This window comes from Symphodus melops (genome assembly GCF_947650265.1).
Source record: "Symphodus melops genome assembly, chromosome: 2".
NCBI lineage: Eukaryota > Metazoa > Chordata > Actinopteri > Labriformes > Labridae > Symphodus > Symphodus melops.
Window position 1 is genome coordinate 637332 of NC_136692.1, and position 16234 is coordinate 653565.

Consider the following 16234-nt stretch of genomic DNA (forward strand, 5'->3'; position numbering starts at 1 on the left):
TACGACCTGTATTTATCACCGTGTGTGTCGTCTCTTCTCGTTTGGGAAATCGGCCGACAATTTTAAAATCCTGCTGTGTGAACCAGCCTTTAGCTTGGCTGCACACTGGAAGACTTTAGGCCACGCCCCCTCCCAACAATCATGGGGGCGTGGCCTGATTATTTGTCCTGTTGTCTTTCTGCAGGCGTTTCTCTAAACGTGTGTTCGTGGCTCTGCCGGCCGTGGAGGTGAGCTCAGATTAACATATGGAACATTTAAACAGCAGGCTTTTATTTTGAATGTTTGTATGTGTCTCAAGCTAATTGGCTGCTTTTATTTTGAAATAAAGTAAGGGCCTTCTGGTCGAGTGAAGGTGACCATGTGACTGTGTTTCAGACTCGCCTCACGCTGCTGAAGAATCTTCTGGAGAAACACGGGAACCCGCTGACGCTCAGAGAGCTCAGCCAGCTCGCCAGGTCAGCTCGCACGTTATTTAACACGCCGCCGTGCTCTTTACCTCCAGCAGGGGGCAGCGTCACACTCTGTTTCTCTGTTTCTGATTGGTTTAGAATGACAGAGGGATACTCAGGCAGCGACCTCACCTCATTGGCTAAAGACGCCTCTCTGGGACCAATCAGAGGTCAGATACAGTCGAACAGACGAGTTCCTCTTAAATCTAATAAAGGACTTTTATTTTGGAAACGGTGTATTTATCTCTATCAGCTTACTATTGATGCACTTTATTTTGAAAGGATGTCTTTAAAATGTAATGCTTGTGTGTTTGTGCAGAGCTGCGTCCAGACCAGGTCAGGAACATGGAGGCCAGCCAGGTGAGTCCTGATCCTAGCTAACAGGTCCTCAGACTGGGACCTGGTCCTGATCCTAGCTAACAGGTCCTCAGACTGGGACCTGGTCCTAGCTAACAGGTCCTCAGTCTGGGACCTGGTCCTAGCTAACAGGTCCTCAGACTGGGACCTGGTCCTGGTCCTAGCTAACAGGTCTTCAGACTGGGACCTGGTCCTAGCTAACAGGTCCTCAGACTGGGACCTGGTCCTGATCCTAGCTAACAGGTCCTCAGACTGGGACCTGGTCCTGGGTCCAGTGTGTGAATGTGTCCTGTGTCGTCCTCAGGTCAGGGACATTTGTCTCAGAGATTTTGTGGACTCTCTGAAGAAGATAAAGAGCAGCGTGGGCGTGAAGACGCTGGATCTTTACGTCCGCTGGAACCGAGAGTACGGAGACACGACGACGCCGTGAACGCCAACACGCTTTTTATCTTTGCACGACTGTTTCTAAAAGAATCGTTCTCTCCTTTGTTTCTCCTGATGATCTCAGACCGTCATCCTGTCACTGAACTGTGTTTGTATTTATTATATTTCAATAAATCTGTTTTTTTTACTCTATTTAACTTGTGAGCTGTGGATTATTGATTATTGTTTGCTCTTACAGCCTGAGAGCTGCAGTTCCTCCAGAGTTTTAGGAGAGGACTGAGTTTTATTTTGAAGGGACGATGAAGCAGCTACACTTCAGGAGATGACTGAGTTTTATTTTGAAGGGACGATGAAGCAGCTACACTTCAGGAGGAGACTGAGTTTTATTTTGAAGGGACGATGAAGCAGCTACACTTCAGGAGATGACTGAGTTTTATTTTGAAGGGACGATGAAGTAGCTAGACTTTAGGAGAAGGCTGAGTTTTATTTTGAAGGGACGATGGAGCAGCTTCACTTCAGGAGGAGACTGAGTTTTATTTTGAAGGGACGATGAAGCAGCTACACTTCAGGAGATGACTGAGTTTTATTTTGAAGGGACGATGAAGCAGCTACACTTCAGGAGGAGACTGAGTTTTATTTTGAAGGAAACAGGATACTGACTTCATCCTTGATTTATTGTGACACTAAAGCACTTTTAGCACATCATGATGACGAAACAAAAGAAGCCAAAACAAACAAACTCACAGGTTCTGTTTGTTTAGTGAAAACGTTTTTGCAGTTGACCCCTCAGGGCCTCCATACATTTCTGTTGGTTTGTTTTGTTCCCACAGAGCAGCTTCCCTGTGTACTGAGCCCATAAACACTGTAACACACTATTAAACTAACTGGAACCTCCACAAGAGATCAGACTGATGCTGTCTTTACTGAGGAGACCACATCCCTGATCTGACTGATCCCGGATCAGTTCTCTCTCTCTCTCTCTGTCTCTCTCTCTCTCTCTGTCTCTCTGTCTCTCTCTCTGTCTCTCTCTCTCTCTCTCTGTCTCTCTCTCTCTCTCTCTCTCTCTCCTGAGGATCATCAGCGGGGATCAGACCGACCTGTCCCACGGTCCCACCCCGCACAGGAGACGATGGCCGCGGTTGCAGACAGAGGAGGAGTCCGGGTAAGCGTCTTCCCTCCGGACCCGGACCCCGCCTCGGGCTCCGGGGCTCCCGGGGAGCGGGACGGCCGCGTCCCGATGCCGATGAACCTGTTTGCGACGTGGGAGATCGACCGGTCCCTCCCCGAGCTGCGTGCCCAGGTAAGAGGATTAATGTTCAGCCGGAGAGGAGAGCCTGAGCGCGGGGAGAGGAGGCAGAGCTGCACGGTGCTTTCACGGACCTCCATCGAGACCGTTTCGTGTGTTTTTGGTGACAGCGGGAGGGGGGGCAGCGTGAGGGGGGGGGGCAGCGTGACTGTTACATCACACACATCTGACACATTGTCATTATGATCAGCTGATTATGAACACTTCTTGTCATCTGCAGACTGCTCCAGATGATGGGTCACTTCTGATCCAGAACCTGAACCAGGATCAGTGTCAATACAGGGACAGTCTTTAATGAGAGACAGGAGGGAGGGGGGGGGGGGGGGGGTGGGGGTGAATGAGCTGTTTGACCACGTCACTTTAAACTTACAGTTTGAACTCACATCTATTAAACAGGAACTACATTTCCCATGATGCTTCAACAGAAGAACGTAAACACTTATTGAACAGCTGATCTGTGTGGCCCCTCTGTTACCATGGAGACCAGTGTGGGGGGGTTAACGAGCTAACCAATCAGAGATAATCCTCTTAATGACTCAGGACACCTGTTGGTGCTCGCAGCAGAGCACTACACACACACACACACACACACACACACACACACACACACACACACACACACACGCGCGCACACACGCACACACACACACACACACACACATCACAACATTACTTGAATTTCCCTCGGGATCAATAAAGTATCTATCTATCTATCTATCTATCTATCTATCTATCTATCTATCTATCTATCTATCTATCTATCTATCTATCTATCTATCTATCTATCTATCTACACACACACACACATCACAACAACATTACACACACACACACATACACCACAAAAATTGAAATTCTATTATTTTGCATTTAAAGATAAAACATTGCTAGGCTTTTATTTTGATAGGTCTTTAAGCTGAGAGTACGTCACATGTTGTGTGCTTTTATTTTGAAATAAAGTAAGACTTCCTGTATATGGAAGAAAAACAGGAAGTGTTTTTCTTCTTTCGATTAATGAGAGCGATGAAGAAAGTCCAAACATGTCAGAACATGTCCTATGACTGTGTGCAGGAGTGTGTAACCATGACAACCCCCCCCCCCCCCCCCCCCCCCCCCCCCCACCTGCAGGCTGTGCAGTCTGACCCTCCAGAGGCTGATGGTCCTCAGAGAGCTGGACCGAGAGCTCAGCTCGGTGGTCATCGCTGTGAAGATCCAGGTGAGACGCCCCCCCCCCCCCCCCACACACACACACACACACTGGGGAGGGTCGCGTGGGTCAGGGTCTCAGGGACAGGAATCCGGTCTGGACACAGACCACGTGGGTCAGGGTCTCAGGGACAGGAATCCGGTCTGGACACAGACCACGTGGGTCAGGGTCTCAGGGACAGGAGTGGGTCAGGGTCTCAGGGACAGGAGTCCGGTCTGGACACAGACAGCGTGGGTCAGGGTCTCAGGGACAGGAGTCCGGTCTGGACACAGACCGCGTGGGTCAAGGTCTCAGGGACAGGAGTCCGGTCTGGCCTCAGACAGCGTGGGTCAGGGTCTCAGGGACAGGAGTCCGGTCTGGCCTCAGACAGCGTGGGTCAGGGTCTCAGGGACAGGAGTCCGGTCTGGACACAGACAGCGTGGGTCAGGGTCTCAGGGACAGGAGTCCGGTCTGGACACAGACAGCGTGGGTCAGGGTCTCAGGGACAGGAGTCCGGTCTGGCCTCAGACCACGTGGGTCAGGGTCTCAGGGACAGTTTTAATGACTCTCTTCTTGTTTCAGGGCTCCAAGCGGACTCTAAGATCCAACGAGTATGTCCTCCCTCCAGACGGTGTGATGGAGACGGACCTGGAGCTCACCTTCTCCCTGCAGGTCTCCTCTCTCTAACACACACACACACACACACACACACACACACACACACACACACATGGTCTCAGACCCGGCTGCTTGTCTCTCAGTACCCTCACTTCCTGAAGCGTGATGTGAACCGTCTGCACGTGATGCTGCAGAGGAGGAAGAGGTACAAGAACCGGACCATCCTGGGCTACAAGACGCTCGCCGTCGGGGTCATCAACATGGCCGAGGTACGGCGCTCTGCCAACACGCTTTACTTACTGAACACAGAAAAGTGAGAGAGGAACCTGTGTGTGTGTGTGTGTGTGTGTGTGTGTGTCTCCAGGTGCTGCAGCATCCAACAGACCGAGCCCACATCCTCGGTCTCCATAGCAACCTCAAGGATGCCTCGCTGCGTGCGGCAGAGCTGAGCGTCCTCGCACTCTCCAGCCAGCCAATCGAACAGGAGGACACAAGCGGTCACCACGGCAACAAGACCAAGGCCTCAGGTAGGAGAACAATGGAGCTGACCTTTGTGTTTGTGTGGAAGCTTCAGGCGCTCGCCACATACCGGCTCCTGATTGGTCGAGGACAGAGTACACACAAGCTCCTCCACTTTCTGTAAAAACAGTTTGTTTCAGGTGTGTGTGTGTGCTGACATGTTTGTGTGTGTGTGTGTGTGTGTGTGTGTGTGTGTGTGTGTGTGTGTGTGTGTGTGTTGACATGTTTGTGTGTTTGTGTGTGTGTGTGTGTGTTGACATGTTTGTGTGTGTGTGTTGACATGTTTGTGTGTTTGTGTGTGTGTGTGTGTGTGTGTGTGTGTGTGTTGACATGTGTGTGTGTGTGTGTGTGTGTGTGTGTGTTGTTGACGTGTGTGTGTGTGTGTGTGTGTGTGTGTGTGTGTGTGTTGACATGTGTGTGTGTGTGTGTGTGTGTGTGTGTGTGTGTGTGTGTGTTGACATGTGTGTGTGTGTGTGTGTGTGTGTGTGTGTGTGTGTGTGTTGACATGTGTGTGTGTGTGTGTGTGTGTGTGTGTGTGTGTGTGTGTTACAGATCGCTCCCCTGACTTGGAGAACTACTCGGAGGACGATGACGACAGTTTCTCGTCTGAACAGGAAGGAAGTGATGACGCAGTGCAGACTCAGGTGATTAACCCCTCGTTGGTCGACTCTCTGACTCTTCTTCTTCTTTTGTCTCATTTTTTGCTAAATGAGTCAAAATGGCGCCGAGACCTCGTGGTTAGTGTTTGTGCGCCCTGTAGTCTTGGACTGTGCGGCGCTCTAAAGGAGCCGCAGGTCGGATTTAAAGGTGATAACCTCTCTTGATATTACCCAGAGTTCAAAGTGGCTGATAAACAGCTGCTCTGCTAACCTGTTAGCTCAGCAGGTGTTAGCATCACTGCTAACATCAGTAACGTTTGTTTCTCAGGACGACGACGATGACGACGTCCAGGGAAAGACGAAGAAGTCTCACAGGAAAATGATCCGAGCGACCTCGCTGACGCAGGTAAGGCGTGGACCTGTTAGGACCCGTTAGGACCTGTTAGGACCCGTTAGGGCCTGTTAGGACCCGTTAGGACCTGTTAGGACCCATTAGGACCTGTCAGGACCTGTCAGGACCTGTTAACTTGTTAGGACCTGTTAGGACCTGTCAGGACCTGTTAACCTGTTAGGACCTGTTAGGACCTGTCAGGACCTGTTAACCTGTTAGGACCTGTAAGGACCCATTAGGACCTGTTAGGACCTTTTAGGACCTGTCAGGACCTGTTAACCTGTTAGGACCTGTTAGGACCCGTTAGGACCTGTCAGGACCTGTTAACCTGTTAGGACCTGTCAGGACCTGGACCTAACAGGTCCTAACAGTCTGAACAGCTCAGGTTGTCTCCATGTTTGTGAACGTTGTCTAAAGTTTGTTTTAACGTCACATTTTTCTTTTTCAGCAGCCGAACTTTAAACAGAAGTTTGTCGCTCTGCTGAAAAGATTCAAAGTCACAGACGAGGTTTGTAAAGAACAACATCAAACACTGTTTATCAGACATGTCCAGCAGGGGGCGAAAAGGAGGCTGATTCCATAGGGGTCTATGATAAAATGTTCCTACTGACTTCTTCCTTCAGTAAACATCCTCCTGATGAGTTTTTGGTCTCAGTCTGTAGTTTCAAGTCTTCTTTAACTCTGCATAACGTTTGTTTACTGACTTATGATCCAATTCAGAATAAAAATCCCATTTCAGGCCGTTTCAAGTTGTGACATTCACACTGATTAGACACATTCGCCCCCTGCTGATGCCTTTGTGTCCTGCAGGTCCTGGACTCGGAGCAGGTGGGTCAGAGTCAGGAGGTGGAGGAGGACCTGGATCTCCTCTACGACAGTCTGGAGGTTTACAACCCGAGCGACAGCGGGCCCGAGCTTGACGACAACGACAGCATCTTGAGCACGCCCAAACCCAAACTCAGGTGCGACCTTTGACCTGACTCATATTCATGGTGAAGATGATGAACGACCTCTGACCTTCTGTGCGTTTGTTTCAGGCCGTTCTTCGAGGAGAGCTCTCAGACTGAGATCAGGACTCAGAACAGTCAGCACACACACACAGAACAAACTGCAGCTGTGAGTACCACCAACATCAAGAGGAAACCATTAAAGATGAAAAGACTTCATTAACAGGAAGTGATGTCATAACACTATCAGAAAGGAACTATTCTTCTCATAGTTTATTTCTGATTGTTTCTAGCAGCAGAAATATTTCAAATCTTTTGATCAGTAGAAGGTAGAGACAGCCGTGAGCTCTGCTGCCCCCAGCAGGTCACCCTGTGTAAGTGCACCATGTTGTTTTCATCAGGCGGCAGAGCTGTCGTCCCCTGGAGGACTGGGGACTCAGGACGAGTCTAAAGGAGAGGAGGCTGTCCCCGGGGTAAGACGAGACCTGACTCTTTGACCTTTTAACTCTTTTCCAAGAAGCCTGGAAGAGTTTAAATTTCTTTACTTTAGAAATAGAAATCCAGACCGTGTGCTCGGAGGACTGAAGTCTTCACACATGGGGCCAACCCCCCCGGGTACCCCCAGTGAGGACTACGTACCTGGCTAAAAAACAGCCTGAAATAAATACTGGTGTCTGTATATGAGCTGCTAAACAAGACCATCAGCTCCACGAGTCATTATTTCAGCTGATCATTTCTAACGACTCGATGTGAAAACACTGCTGACTGTTATCAGGCAGCGTTTCCTCAATCCGAACAAAAGTCCCCGAAACATTGCTGACTGAACGGATCAGTGTCCCCGCAACGCACATTATATAAGTAACAACACACACACACATACACACACACACACACACACACACACACACACGCACAAACGCTGTTATTCTTCTGTTTACAGGAAGTGGAGGAGGATGTTGTCATGGGAACAGATGCAGGCCCAGCTGCCAAACTCTGCAAAACAGAGTCTCAAACACACATTTCACCGAGGTACACACACACACACACACACACACACACACACACACACACACACACACACACACTTTGTTGTTTAAGCATCAACAGGTCCACCTGATGAACACTGAGAGAGCATGGACTCTTGGGGGGGGGGTCAGCTGTCTGTGGGTTCTCTACAGTAAGACAGGAAGTCAGCTGTCTGTGGGTTCTCTACAGTAAGACAGGAAGTCAGCTGTCTGTGGGTTCTCTACAGTAAGACAGGAAGTCAGCTGTCTGTGGGTTCTCTACAGTACAACAGGAAGTCAGCTGTCTGTGGGTTCTCTACAGTAAGACAGGAAGTCAGCTGTCTGTGGGTTCTCTACAGTAAGACAGGAAGTCAGCTGTCTGTGGGTTCTCTACAGTAAGACAGGAAGTCAGCTGTCTGTGGGTTCTCTACAGTAAGACAGGAAATCAGCTGTCTGTGGGTTCTCTACAGTGAGACAGGAAGTCAGCTGTCTGTGGGTTCTCTACAGTAAGACAGGAAGTCAGCTGTCTGTGGGTTCTCTACAGTAAGACAGGAAGTCAGCTGTCTGTGGGTTCTCTACAGTAAGACAGGAAGTCAGCTGTCTGTGGGTTCTCTACAGTAAGACAGGAAGTCAGCTGTCTGTGGGTTCTCTACAGTAAGACAGGAAGTCAGCTGTCTGTGGGTTCTCTACAGTAAGACAGGAAGTCAGCTGTCTGTGGGTTCTCTACAGTACAACAGGAAGTCAGCTGTCTGTGGGTTCTCTACAGTAAGACAGGAAGTCAGCTGTCTGTGGGTTCTCTACAGTAAGACAGGAAGTCAGCTGTCTGTGGGTTCTCTACAGTAAGACAGGAAGTCAGCTGTCTGTGGGTTCTCTACAGTAAGACAGGAAATCAGCTGTCTGTGGGTTCTCTACAGTGAGACAGGAAGTCAGCTGTCTGTGGGTTCTCTACAGTAAGACAGGAAGTCAGCTGTCTGTGGGTTCTCTACAGTAAGACAGGAAGTCAGCTGTCTGTGGGTTCTCTACAGTGAGACAGGAAGTCAGCTGTCTGTGGGTTCTCTACAGTAAGACAGGAAATCAGCTGTCTGTGGGTTCTCTACAGTGAGACAGGAAGTCAGCTGTCTGTGGGTTCTCTACAGTAAGACAGGAAGTCAGCTGTCTGTGGGTTCTCTACAGTGAGACAGGAAGTCAGCTGTCTGTGGGTTCTCTACAGTACAACAGGAAATCAGCTGTCTGTGGGTTCTCTACAGTGAGACAGGAAGTCAGCTGTCTGTGGGTTCTCTACAGTAAGACAGGAAGTCAGCTGTCTGTGGGTTCTCTACAGTAAGACAGGAAGTCAGCTGTCTGTGGGTTCTCTACAGTAAGACAGGAAGTCAGCTGTCTCGCCATCACTGGAGCGGCTCCTTGAAGGACAGACAGAACTCCAGAGGGACAGACAGAACCAGCAGTGTGGAGAGTGAGACGTCGTATGACTCCAGGTTACCTGTACAGGTGAGTCACTCAGGTGTCATGACCTGTCAGAGGTATCGATGGCGTTGGTTTTTTACGAGGATCCTAAAAAAAAGTTTGTCTGATATTTTCAGGTTGCCAGGAAGTCCGTCCTGGATCAGCTGAACCACATCCTGTTCTCTGATGATCAGATCCCTGATTCCATCATCCTGATCAACACCACAGACTGGCAGGGACAGGTGTGTGTGTGTGTGTGTGTGTGTGTGTGTGTGTGTGTGTGTGTCTCAACAAAGTGACCTTGGTTGTCATGGTAACGGTCTGCCCTGCGGTGTCTCTCTCTCTCTCTTCAGTACCTGTCGGAGCTTCTGTTCGATCAGCCAATCGTGTCCACCGTCTCGTCAGCTGACGTCCAGGCCGCCTTCAGCGCCATCCTGAGCCGGATCCAGAGATTGTAAGAGTCATGTGATCACCATGTAAGACTCGCATCCTTTAAAGGGGAGGAGACTGAGCACGCTCAGTTTGACTTAAAGATGTAAAAAATATACTCAAGTGAAATTTAAATCACCGCCACGCGGGGTCAGTGTTGAGTCGAATTAATTCAACTCTGCAGCACAGTAGCACCACTTCCTGTCCCTGTCCTCTCACTTCCTGTACCTGTCCTCTCACTTCCTGTCCCTGTCCTCTCACTTCCTGTCTCTGTCTTCTCACCTCCTGCACCTGTCCTCTCACTTCCTGTCTCTGTCCTCTCACTTCCTGTACCTGTCCTCTCACTTCCTGTCTCTGTCCTCTCACTTCCTGTCTCTGTCCTCTCACTTCCTGTACCTGTCCTCTCACTTCCTGTCTCTGTCCTCTCACTTCCTTTACCTGTCCTCTCACTTCCTGTACCTGTCCTCTCACTTCCTGTACCTGTCCTCTCACTTCCTGTACCTGTCCTCTCACTTCCTGTACCTGTCTTCTCACTTCCTGTCTCTGTCCTCTCACTTCCTGTACCTGTCCTCTCACTTCCTGTCTCTGTCCTCTCACTTCCTGTCCCTGTCCTCTCACTTCCTGTCCCTGTCCTCTCACTTCCTGTCACTTTAACAATCAGCTGTTTGTTTGGATCTGATGAGTGAAATATCTGTGTTTTCCAGCTGTAACTGTAACTCCCAGACTCCGCCCACTGTGAAGGTGGCGGTGTGCGGGGACCAGAGTTACCTCAGCACCGCCCTTAGCTGCTTTGTTGAACAGCTGGCCAGCAAGACACCTGATTGGCTGAGCTACCTCCGCTTCCTCATCATCCCAGTTGGTACGCACGCACACACACACACACACACACACACACACACACACACACACACAATCCTATGTCAGCGCTCGCCATGAACTGTCCCACAATGCTGTTGTGTTAATGACATCACCAGGATCCCACCCGCTCGCCAAATACCTGGCCGCCCTGGACAGTAAATTCAACGGCCTCTTCATGGACGCCGGCTGGAGGGAGCTGTTTGCCCGGGTGGAGCCGCCTCCTCTCGGTACGTGACGCAGCTGGTCGATTGAAATGAACTGTAATGACCTTTAACACACTCGTGGTGTTGTTGTTGGACAGATCCGGTCGGCGTCGCGGGCCGAGTGTCTCAGTACCTGAGTGGAGCTGCTGTTTCCCACCTGTGTCCCATCTCAGAGGCCATGCTCACCTGCAAACACAAGAGGTACGACTTTCACTTCCTGCCAGAGTCACGCCCACACAAACAACCGCAGGTCGGACTTGAACCCGGGCCGTCTTGGAGGATTATAGCCTTCGTACATGGGGCGGGACCTAACTGCGAGGCCACTGGTTCCAAAGTGACTCGTGGAAAAGTTAACGTTGTTGGTGTTTGTGATTATAAAGAGAAGTTTCACCTTGATGACTGAACGTCTCTGAAGCTGCTCGCTGCTCTTTTTCAGCCCCGATGACGACTCCTGTCAGAAGTTTGTTCCCTTTATCGGGGTAAGAAAGACTTTCAACTTCTAGCCGAATCAAAGATCGACTTTACCCGAGGAAAGGTTAAAGGTCAGGGACTGAACTAGCTAAGAGGTGACACGGAGCAGCTCAAACATGTCGCTCAAAGACGGAGGCACATGTTGGACTGACTCACTGCAGGAGACAGACTCTAGTGGACACTGGAGGAACTGCAGCTGTAAAGTTGGACATTTTAACATAGAGCTCTATGGAGACTGACTCACTGCAGGAGACAGACTCTAGTGGACACTGGAGGAACTGCAGCTGTAAAGTTGGACGTTTTAACATAGAGCTCTATGGAGACTGACTCACTGCAGGAGACAGACTCTAGTGGACACTGGAGGAACTGCAGCTGTAAAGTTGGACATTTTAACATAGAGCTCTATGGAGACTGACTCACTGCAGGAGACAGACTCTAGTGGACACTGGAGGAACTGCAGCTGTAAAGTTGGACATTTTAACATAGAGCTCTATGGAGACTGACTCACTGCAGGAGACAGACTCTAGTGGACACTGGAAGAACTGCAGCTGTAAAGTTGGACATTTTAACATAGAGCTCTATGGAGACTGACTCACTGCAGGAGACAGACTCTAGTGGACACTGGAGGAACTGCAGCTGTAAAGTTGGACATTTTAACATAGAGCTCTATGGAGACTGACTCACTGCAGGAGACAGACTCTAGTGGACACTGGAGGAACTGCAGCTGTAAAGTTGGACATTTTAACATAGAGCTCTATGGAGACTGACTCACTGCAGGAGACAGACTCTAGTGGACACTGGAGGAACTGCAGCTGTAAAGTTGGACATTTTAACATAGAGCTCTATGGAGACTGACTCACTGCAGGAGACAGACTCTAGTGGACACTGGAGGAACTGCAGCTGTAAAGTTGGACATTTTAACATAGAGCTCTATGGAGACTGACTCACTGCAGGAGACAGACTCTAGTGGACACTGGAGGAACTGCAGCTGTAAAGTTGGACATTTTAACATAGAGCTCTATGGAGACTGACTCACTGCAGGAGACAGACTCTAGTGGACACTGGAGGAACTGCAGCTGTAAAGTTGGACATTTTAACATAGAGCTCTATGGAGACTGACTCACTGCAGGAGACAGACTCTAGTGGACACTGGAGGAACTGCAGCTGTAAAGTTGGACATTTTAACATAGAGCTCTATGGAGACTGACTCACTGCAGGAGACAGACTCTAGTGGACACTGGAGGAACTGCAGCTGTAAAGTTGGACATTTTAACATGTTTCAAATGTTTTGGATCAAACTGATTTTCTCTGTTTTTGTTTGCAGCTTGTGAAAGTCGGCGTTGTGGAGCAGAACTTCCTGTCCACCTCAGGTAGATCACACTCACCTGTTGCCTCCTCAGCTCTCCATAGCTCCTCCTCTGTTACCTGCACTTTATTTAACAGATTTAACACTAATTTAAGTTTTATTTTTTCTTCATCACAACTGTTGACAGTTGACTCTGATGACATCATACTGGGGTCTCCACCCTCCCAACCAGGACCAATCAGCATCACTGCCACACCTCCTCCCTCCCCCTCCATCAGGTACTTCCTGTTTTCATCTTGAGTCTGTTCCTCTCCGATCACACGTTTAACCTTTGCCCTCCTCCAGCTGTCCCACAGAGGTGATGGGTCTGCAGGTGGACTACTGGAGCAGTCAGGGAGGAGGAGGAGGAGAGAGGAGGAAGGAGGCAGGGATGAAGAACACTCTGAAGAGCAACTTTCGAGCTCTACAGGTGTCGAGGATCAGTGGAGGAGAGCTGATGAGCATGACGGTGGTGACCAAAGAGAAGAACAAGAAAGGTGAGGAAGAGGAGGATGGACATGTTCGTGGTCATGATGAAGATGATGATGATGGTCGTGGTGATGATGATGATGATGATGATGGTGATGATGGTGATGATGATGGTCGTGGTGATGATGGTGATGGTGATGATGATGATGATGATGATGATGATGGTCGTGGTGATGATGGTGATGGTGATGATGATGATGATGATGGTGATGATGGTGATGGTGATGATGATGATGATGGTGATGATGGTCGTGGTGATGATGGTGATGGTGATGATGATGATGATGATGGTGATGATGGTGATGGTGATGATGATGATGAAGATGGTGATGATGATGATGATGATGGTGATGATGGTGATGATGATGATGGTGATGATGATGATGATGATGGTCGTGGTGATGATGGTGATGGTGATGATGATGATGATGGTGATGATGGTCGTGGTGATGATGGTGATGATGATGATGATGATGGTCGTGTTGATGAAGATGATGGTGGTGATGAAGATGATGATGATGATGATGGTCGTGTTGATGATGATGATGATGGTGATGAAGATGATGATGATGAGGATGGTCGTGGTGATGATGATGATGGTGGTGATGAAGATGATGATGATGATGATGGTGATGAAGATGGTGATGATGGTGATGATGATGATGATGATGGTGATGATGGTGATGATGATGATGGTGATGATGATGATGATGATGGTCGTGGTGATGATGGTGATGATGATGATGATGATGGTCGTGTTGATGAAGATGATGGTGATGAAGATGATGATGATGAGGATGGTCGTGGTGATGATGATGATGGTGGTGATGAAGATGATGATGATGATGATGATGGTGATGAAGATGGTGATGATGATGATGGTCGTGGTGATGATGATGGTGATGATGAAGATGGTAATAAGATGTGTTTGTCAGTTATGTTCCTCAGTAAGAAGATGAAGGAAAGAGAGGCGGAGTCCAGGAGCCAGCTGATCGAAGGAATCAGTCGACTGATCTGTACCTCCAAACACCAACACACACTGAGAGGTACACACACACACACACACACACACACACACACACACACACACACTGAGAGGTACACACACACACACACACACACACACACTGAGAGGTACACACACACACACACACACACACACTGAGAGGTACACACACACATACACACACTGAGAGGTACACACACACACACTGAGAGGTACACACACACACACACACACACACACTGAGAGGTACACACACACACACACACACTGAGAGGTACACACACACACACACACACACACTGAGAGGTACACACACACGCACACACACTGAGAGATACACACACACTCACACACGCTGAGAGGTACACACACACACACACACACTGAGAGGTACACACACACACACACACTGAGAGATACACACACACTCACACACGCTGAGAGGTACACACACACTGAGAGGTACACACTCACACGCTGAGAGGTACACACACACTCACACACTGAGAGGTACACACTCACACGCTGAGAGGTACACACACACACACTGAGAGGTACACACACACTCACACACTGAGAGGTACACACACACACACACACTGAGAGGTACACACTCACACGCTGAGAGGTACACACACACACACTGAGAGGTACACACACACTCACACACTGAGAGGTACACACACACACACACACGCTGAGAGGTACACACACACACACACACACACTGAGAGGTACACACACACACACACACACTGAGAGGTACACACACACTCACACGCTGAGAGGTACACACACACTGAGAGGTACACACACACTCACACACTGAGAGGTACACACACACACACTGAGAGGTACACACACACTCACACACTGAGAGGTACACACACACACACACACTGAGAGGTACACACACACACACACACACTGAGAGGTACACACACTCACACACACTGAGAGGTACACACACACACACACACACTGAGAGGTACACACACACACACACACTGAGAGGTACACACACACATTATCTGAGGATGTATCTTGGACATGATATGGACCTGATGGTGTCACATGATGTGGACCTGATGATGTCACATGATATGGACCTGATGGTGTCACATGATGTGGACCTGATGGTGTCACATGATATGGACCTGATGGTGTCACATGATGTGGACCTGATGGTGTCACATGATGTGGACCTGATGGTGTCACATGATGTGGACCTGATGATGTCACATGATGTGGACCTGATGGTGTCACATGATGTGGACCTGATGATGTCACATGATGTGGACCTGATGGTGTCACATGATGTGGACCTGATGGTGTCACATGCTGTGGACCTGATGATGTCACATGATGTGGACCTGATGGTGTCACATGATGTGGACCTGATGATGTCACATGATGTGGACCTGATGGTGTCACATGATGTGGACCTGATGGTGTCACATGATGTGGACCTGATGGTGTCACATGATGTGGACCTGATGGTGTCACATGATGTGGACCTGATGGTGTCACATGATGTGGACCTGATGGTGTCACATGATGTGGACCTGATGATGTCACATGATGTGGACTTGATGATGTCACATGATGTGGACCTGATGATGTCACATGATGTGGACCTGATGATGTCACATGATGTGGACCTGATGATGTCACATGATGTGGACCTGATGATGTCACATGATGTGGACCTGATGGTGTCACATGATGTGGACCTGATGGTGTCCTCGTCTCTCTCTGTCAGTCTCTATAGACGGAGTCGAGTGGAACGATGTGAAGTTTTTCCAGCTGGCGGCTCAGTGGCCGACTCACGTCAAACACTTTCCTGTCGGGATCTTCAGCTACAACAAACCCTGAACCACTTCCTCCTCCCACCTGTAACTCCGCCCCCACCTTTTGTCAATCTCATTCTGTTGGAATATAAACATGTCTACCATGTAAGGTACTTTTAAATTCTTTATATGGATTCTGCTGTTGATATTTATGCCTGTAAATAGTGTACACAGCTGTTTGAATATACTTCTAATGATTAGTTTAGAGGAGTTTAAGTATCTCAGGGTCTTCACAGAGATGGTAGGATGGACCGTGAGAGTGACAGGTGGGCTGGTGCAGTGTCGGCGGTCATGTGGGCATCGTACGGGACCATTGTGGTCTCGAGAGTCTGAAGACAAAGTTCTGGATTTACCGCTCTGTGTTCCAACCCTCACCTGAG

The 16234-nt window shown here is 49.1% G+C and overlaps 2 protein-coding genes across 2 annotated transcripts in view; both read left to right on the plus strand.

Moving 5' to 3' along the window:
* Window positions 1–1382, plus strand: part of spast (spastin) — a 6754-nt gene extending 5372 nt beyond the window's left edge. Inside the window, exons 11-15 of the mRNA XM_079337589.1 lie at window positions 185–227; window positions 376–455; window positions 549–619; window positions 769–809; window positions 1111–1382. Coding sequence (XP_079193715.1) covers window positions 185–227; window positions 376–455; window positions 549–619; window positions 769–809; window positions 1111–1236 — 361 coding nt within the window. The 3' untranslated portion in view covers window positions 1237–1382. The remainder of the gene's footprint in view (window positions 1–184; window positions 228–375; window positions 456–548; window positions 620–768; window positions 810–1110) is intronic.
* Window positions 1383–2160: 778 nt separating this feature from the next.
* Window positions 2161–16234, plus strand: LOC306818250 (phosphofurin acidic cluster sorting protein 1-like). The gene is given in 25 exon segments (XM_079335719.1): window positions 2161–2463; window positions 2465–2490; window positions 3625–3712; window positions 4265–4354; window positions 4444–4569; window positions 4665–4827; window positions 5372–5463; window positions 5747–5824; window positions 6258–6317; window positions 6620–6771; window positions 6847–6925; window positions 7158–7229; window positions 7697–7785; window positions 9119–9248; window positions 9341–9445; window positions 9557–9657; window positions 10337–10491; window positions 10607–10717; window positions 10792–10894; window positions 11130–11172; window positions 12489–12534; window positions 12658–12748; window positions 12816–13006; window positions 13934–14044; window positions 15767–16234. Coding segments are annotated over 25 exon segments (2559 nt in total). The 5' UTR covers window positions 2161–2319; the 3' UTR covers window positions 15880–16234.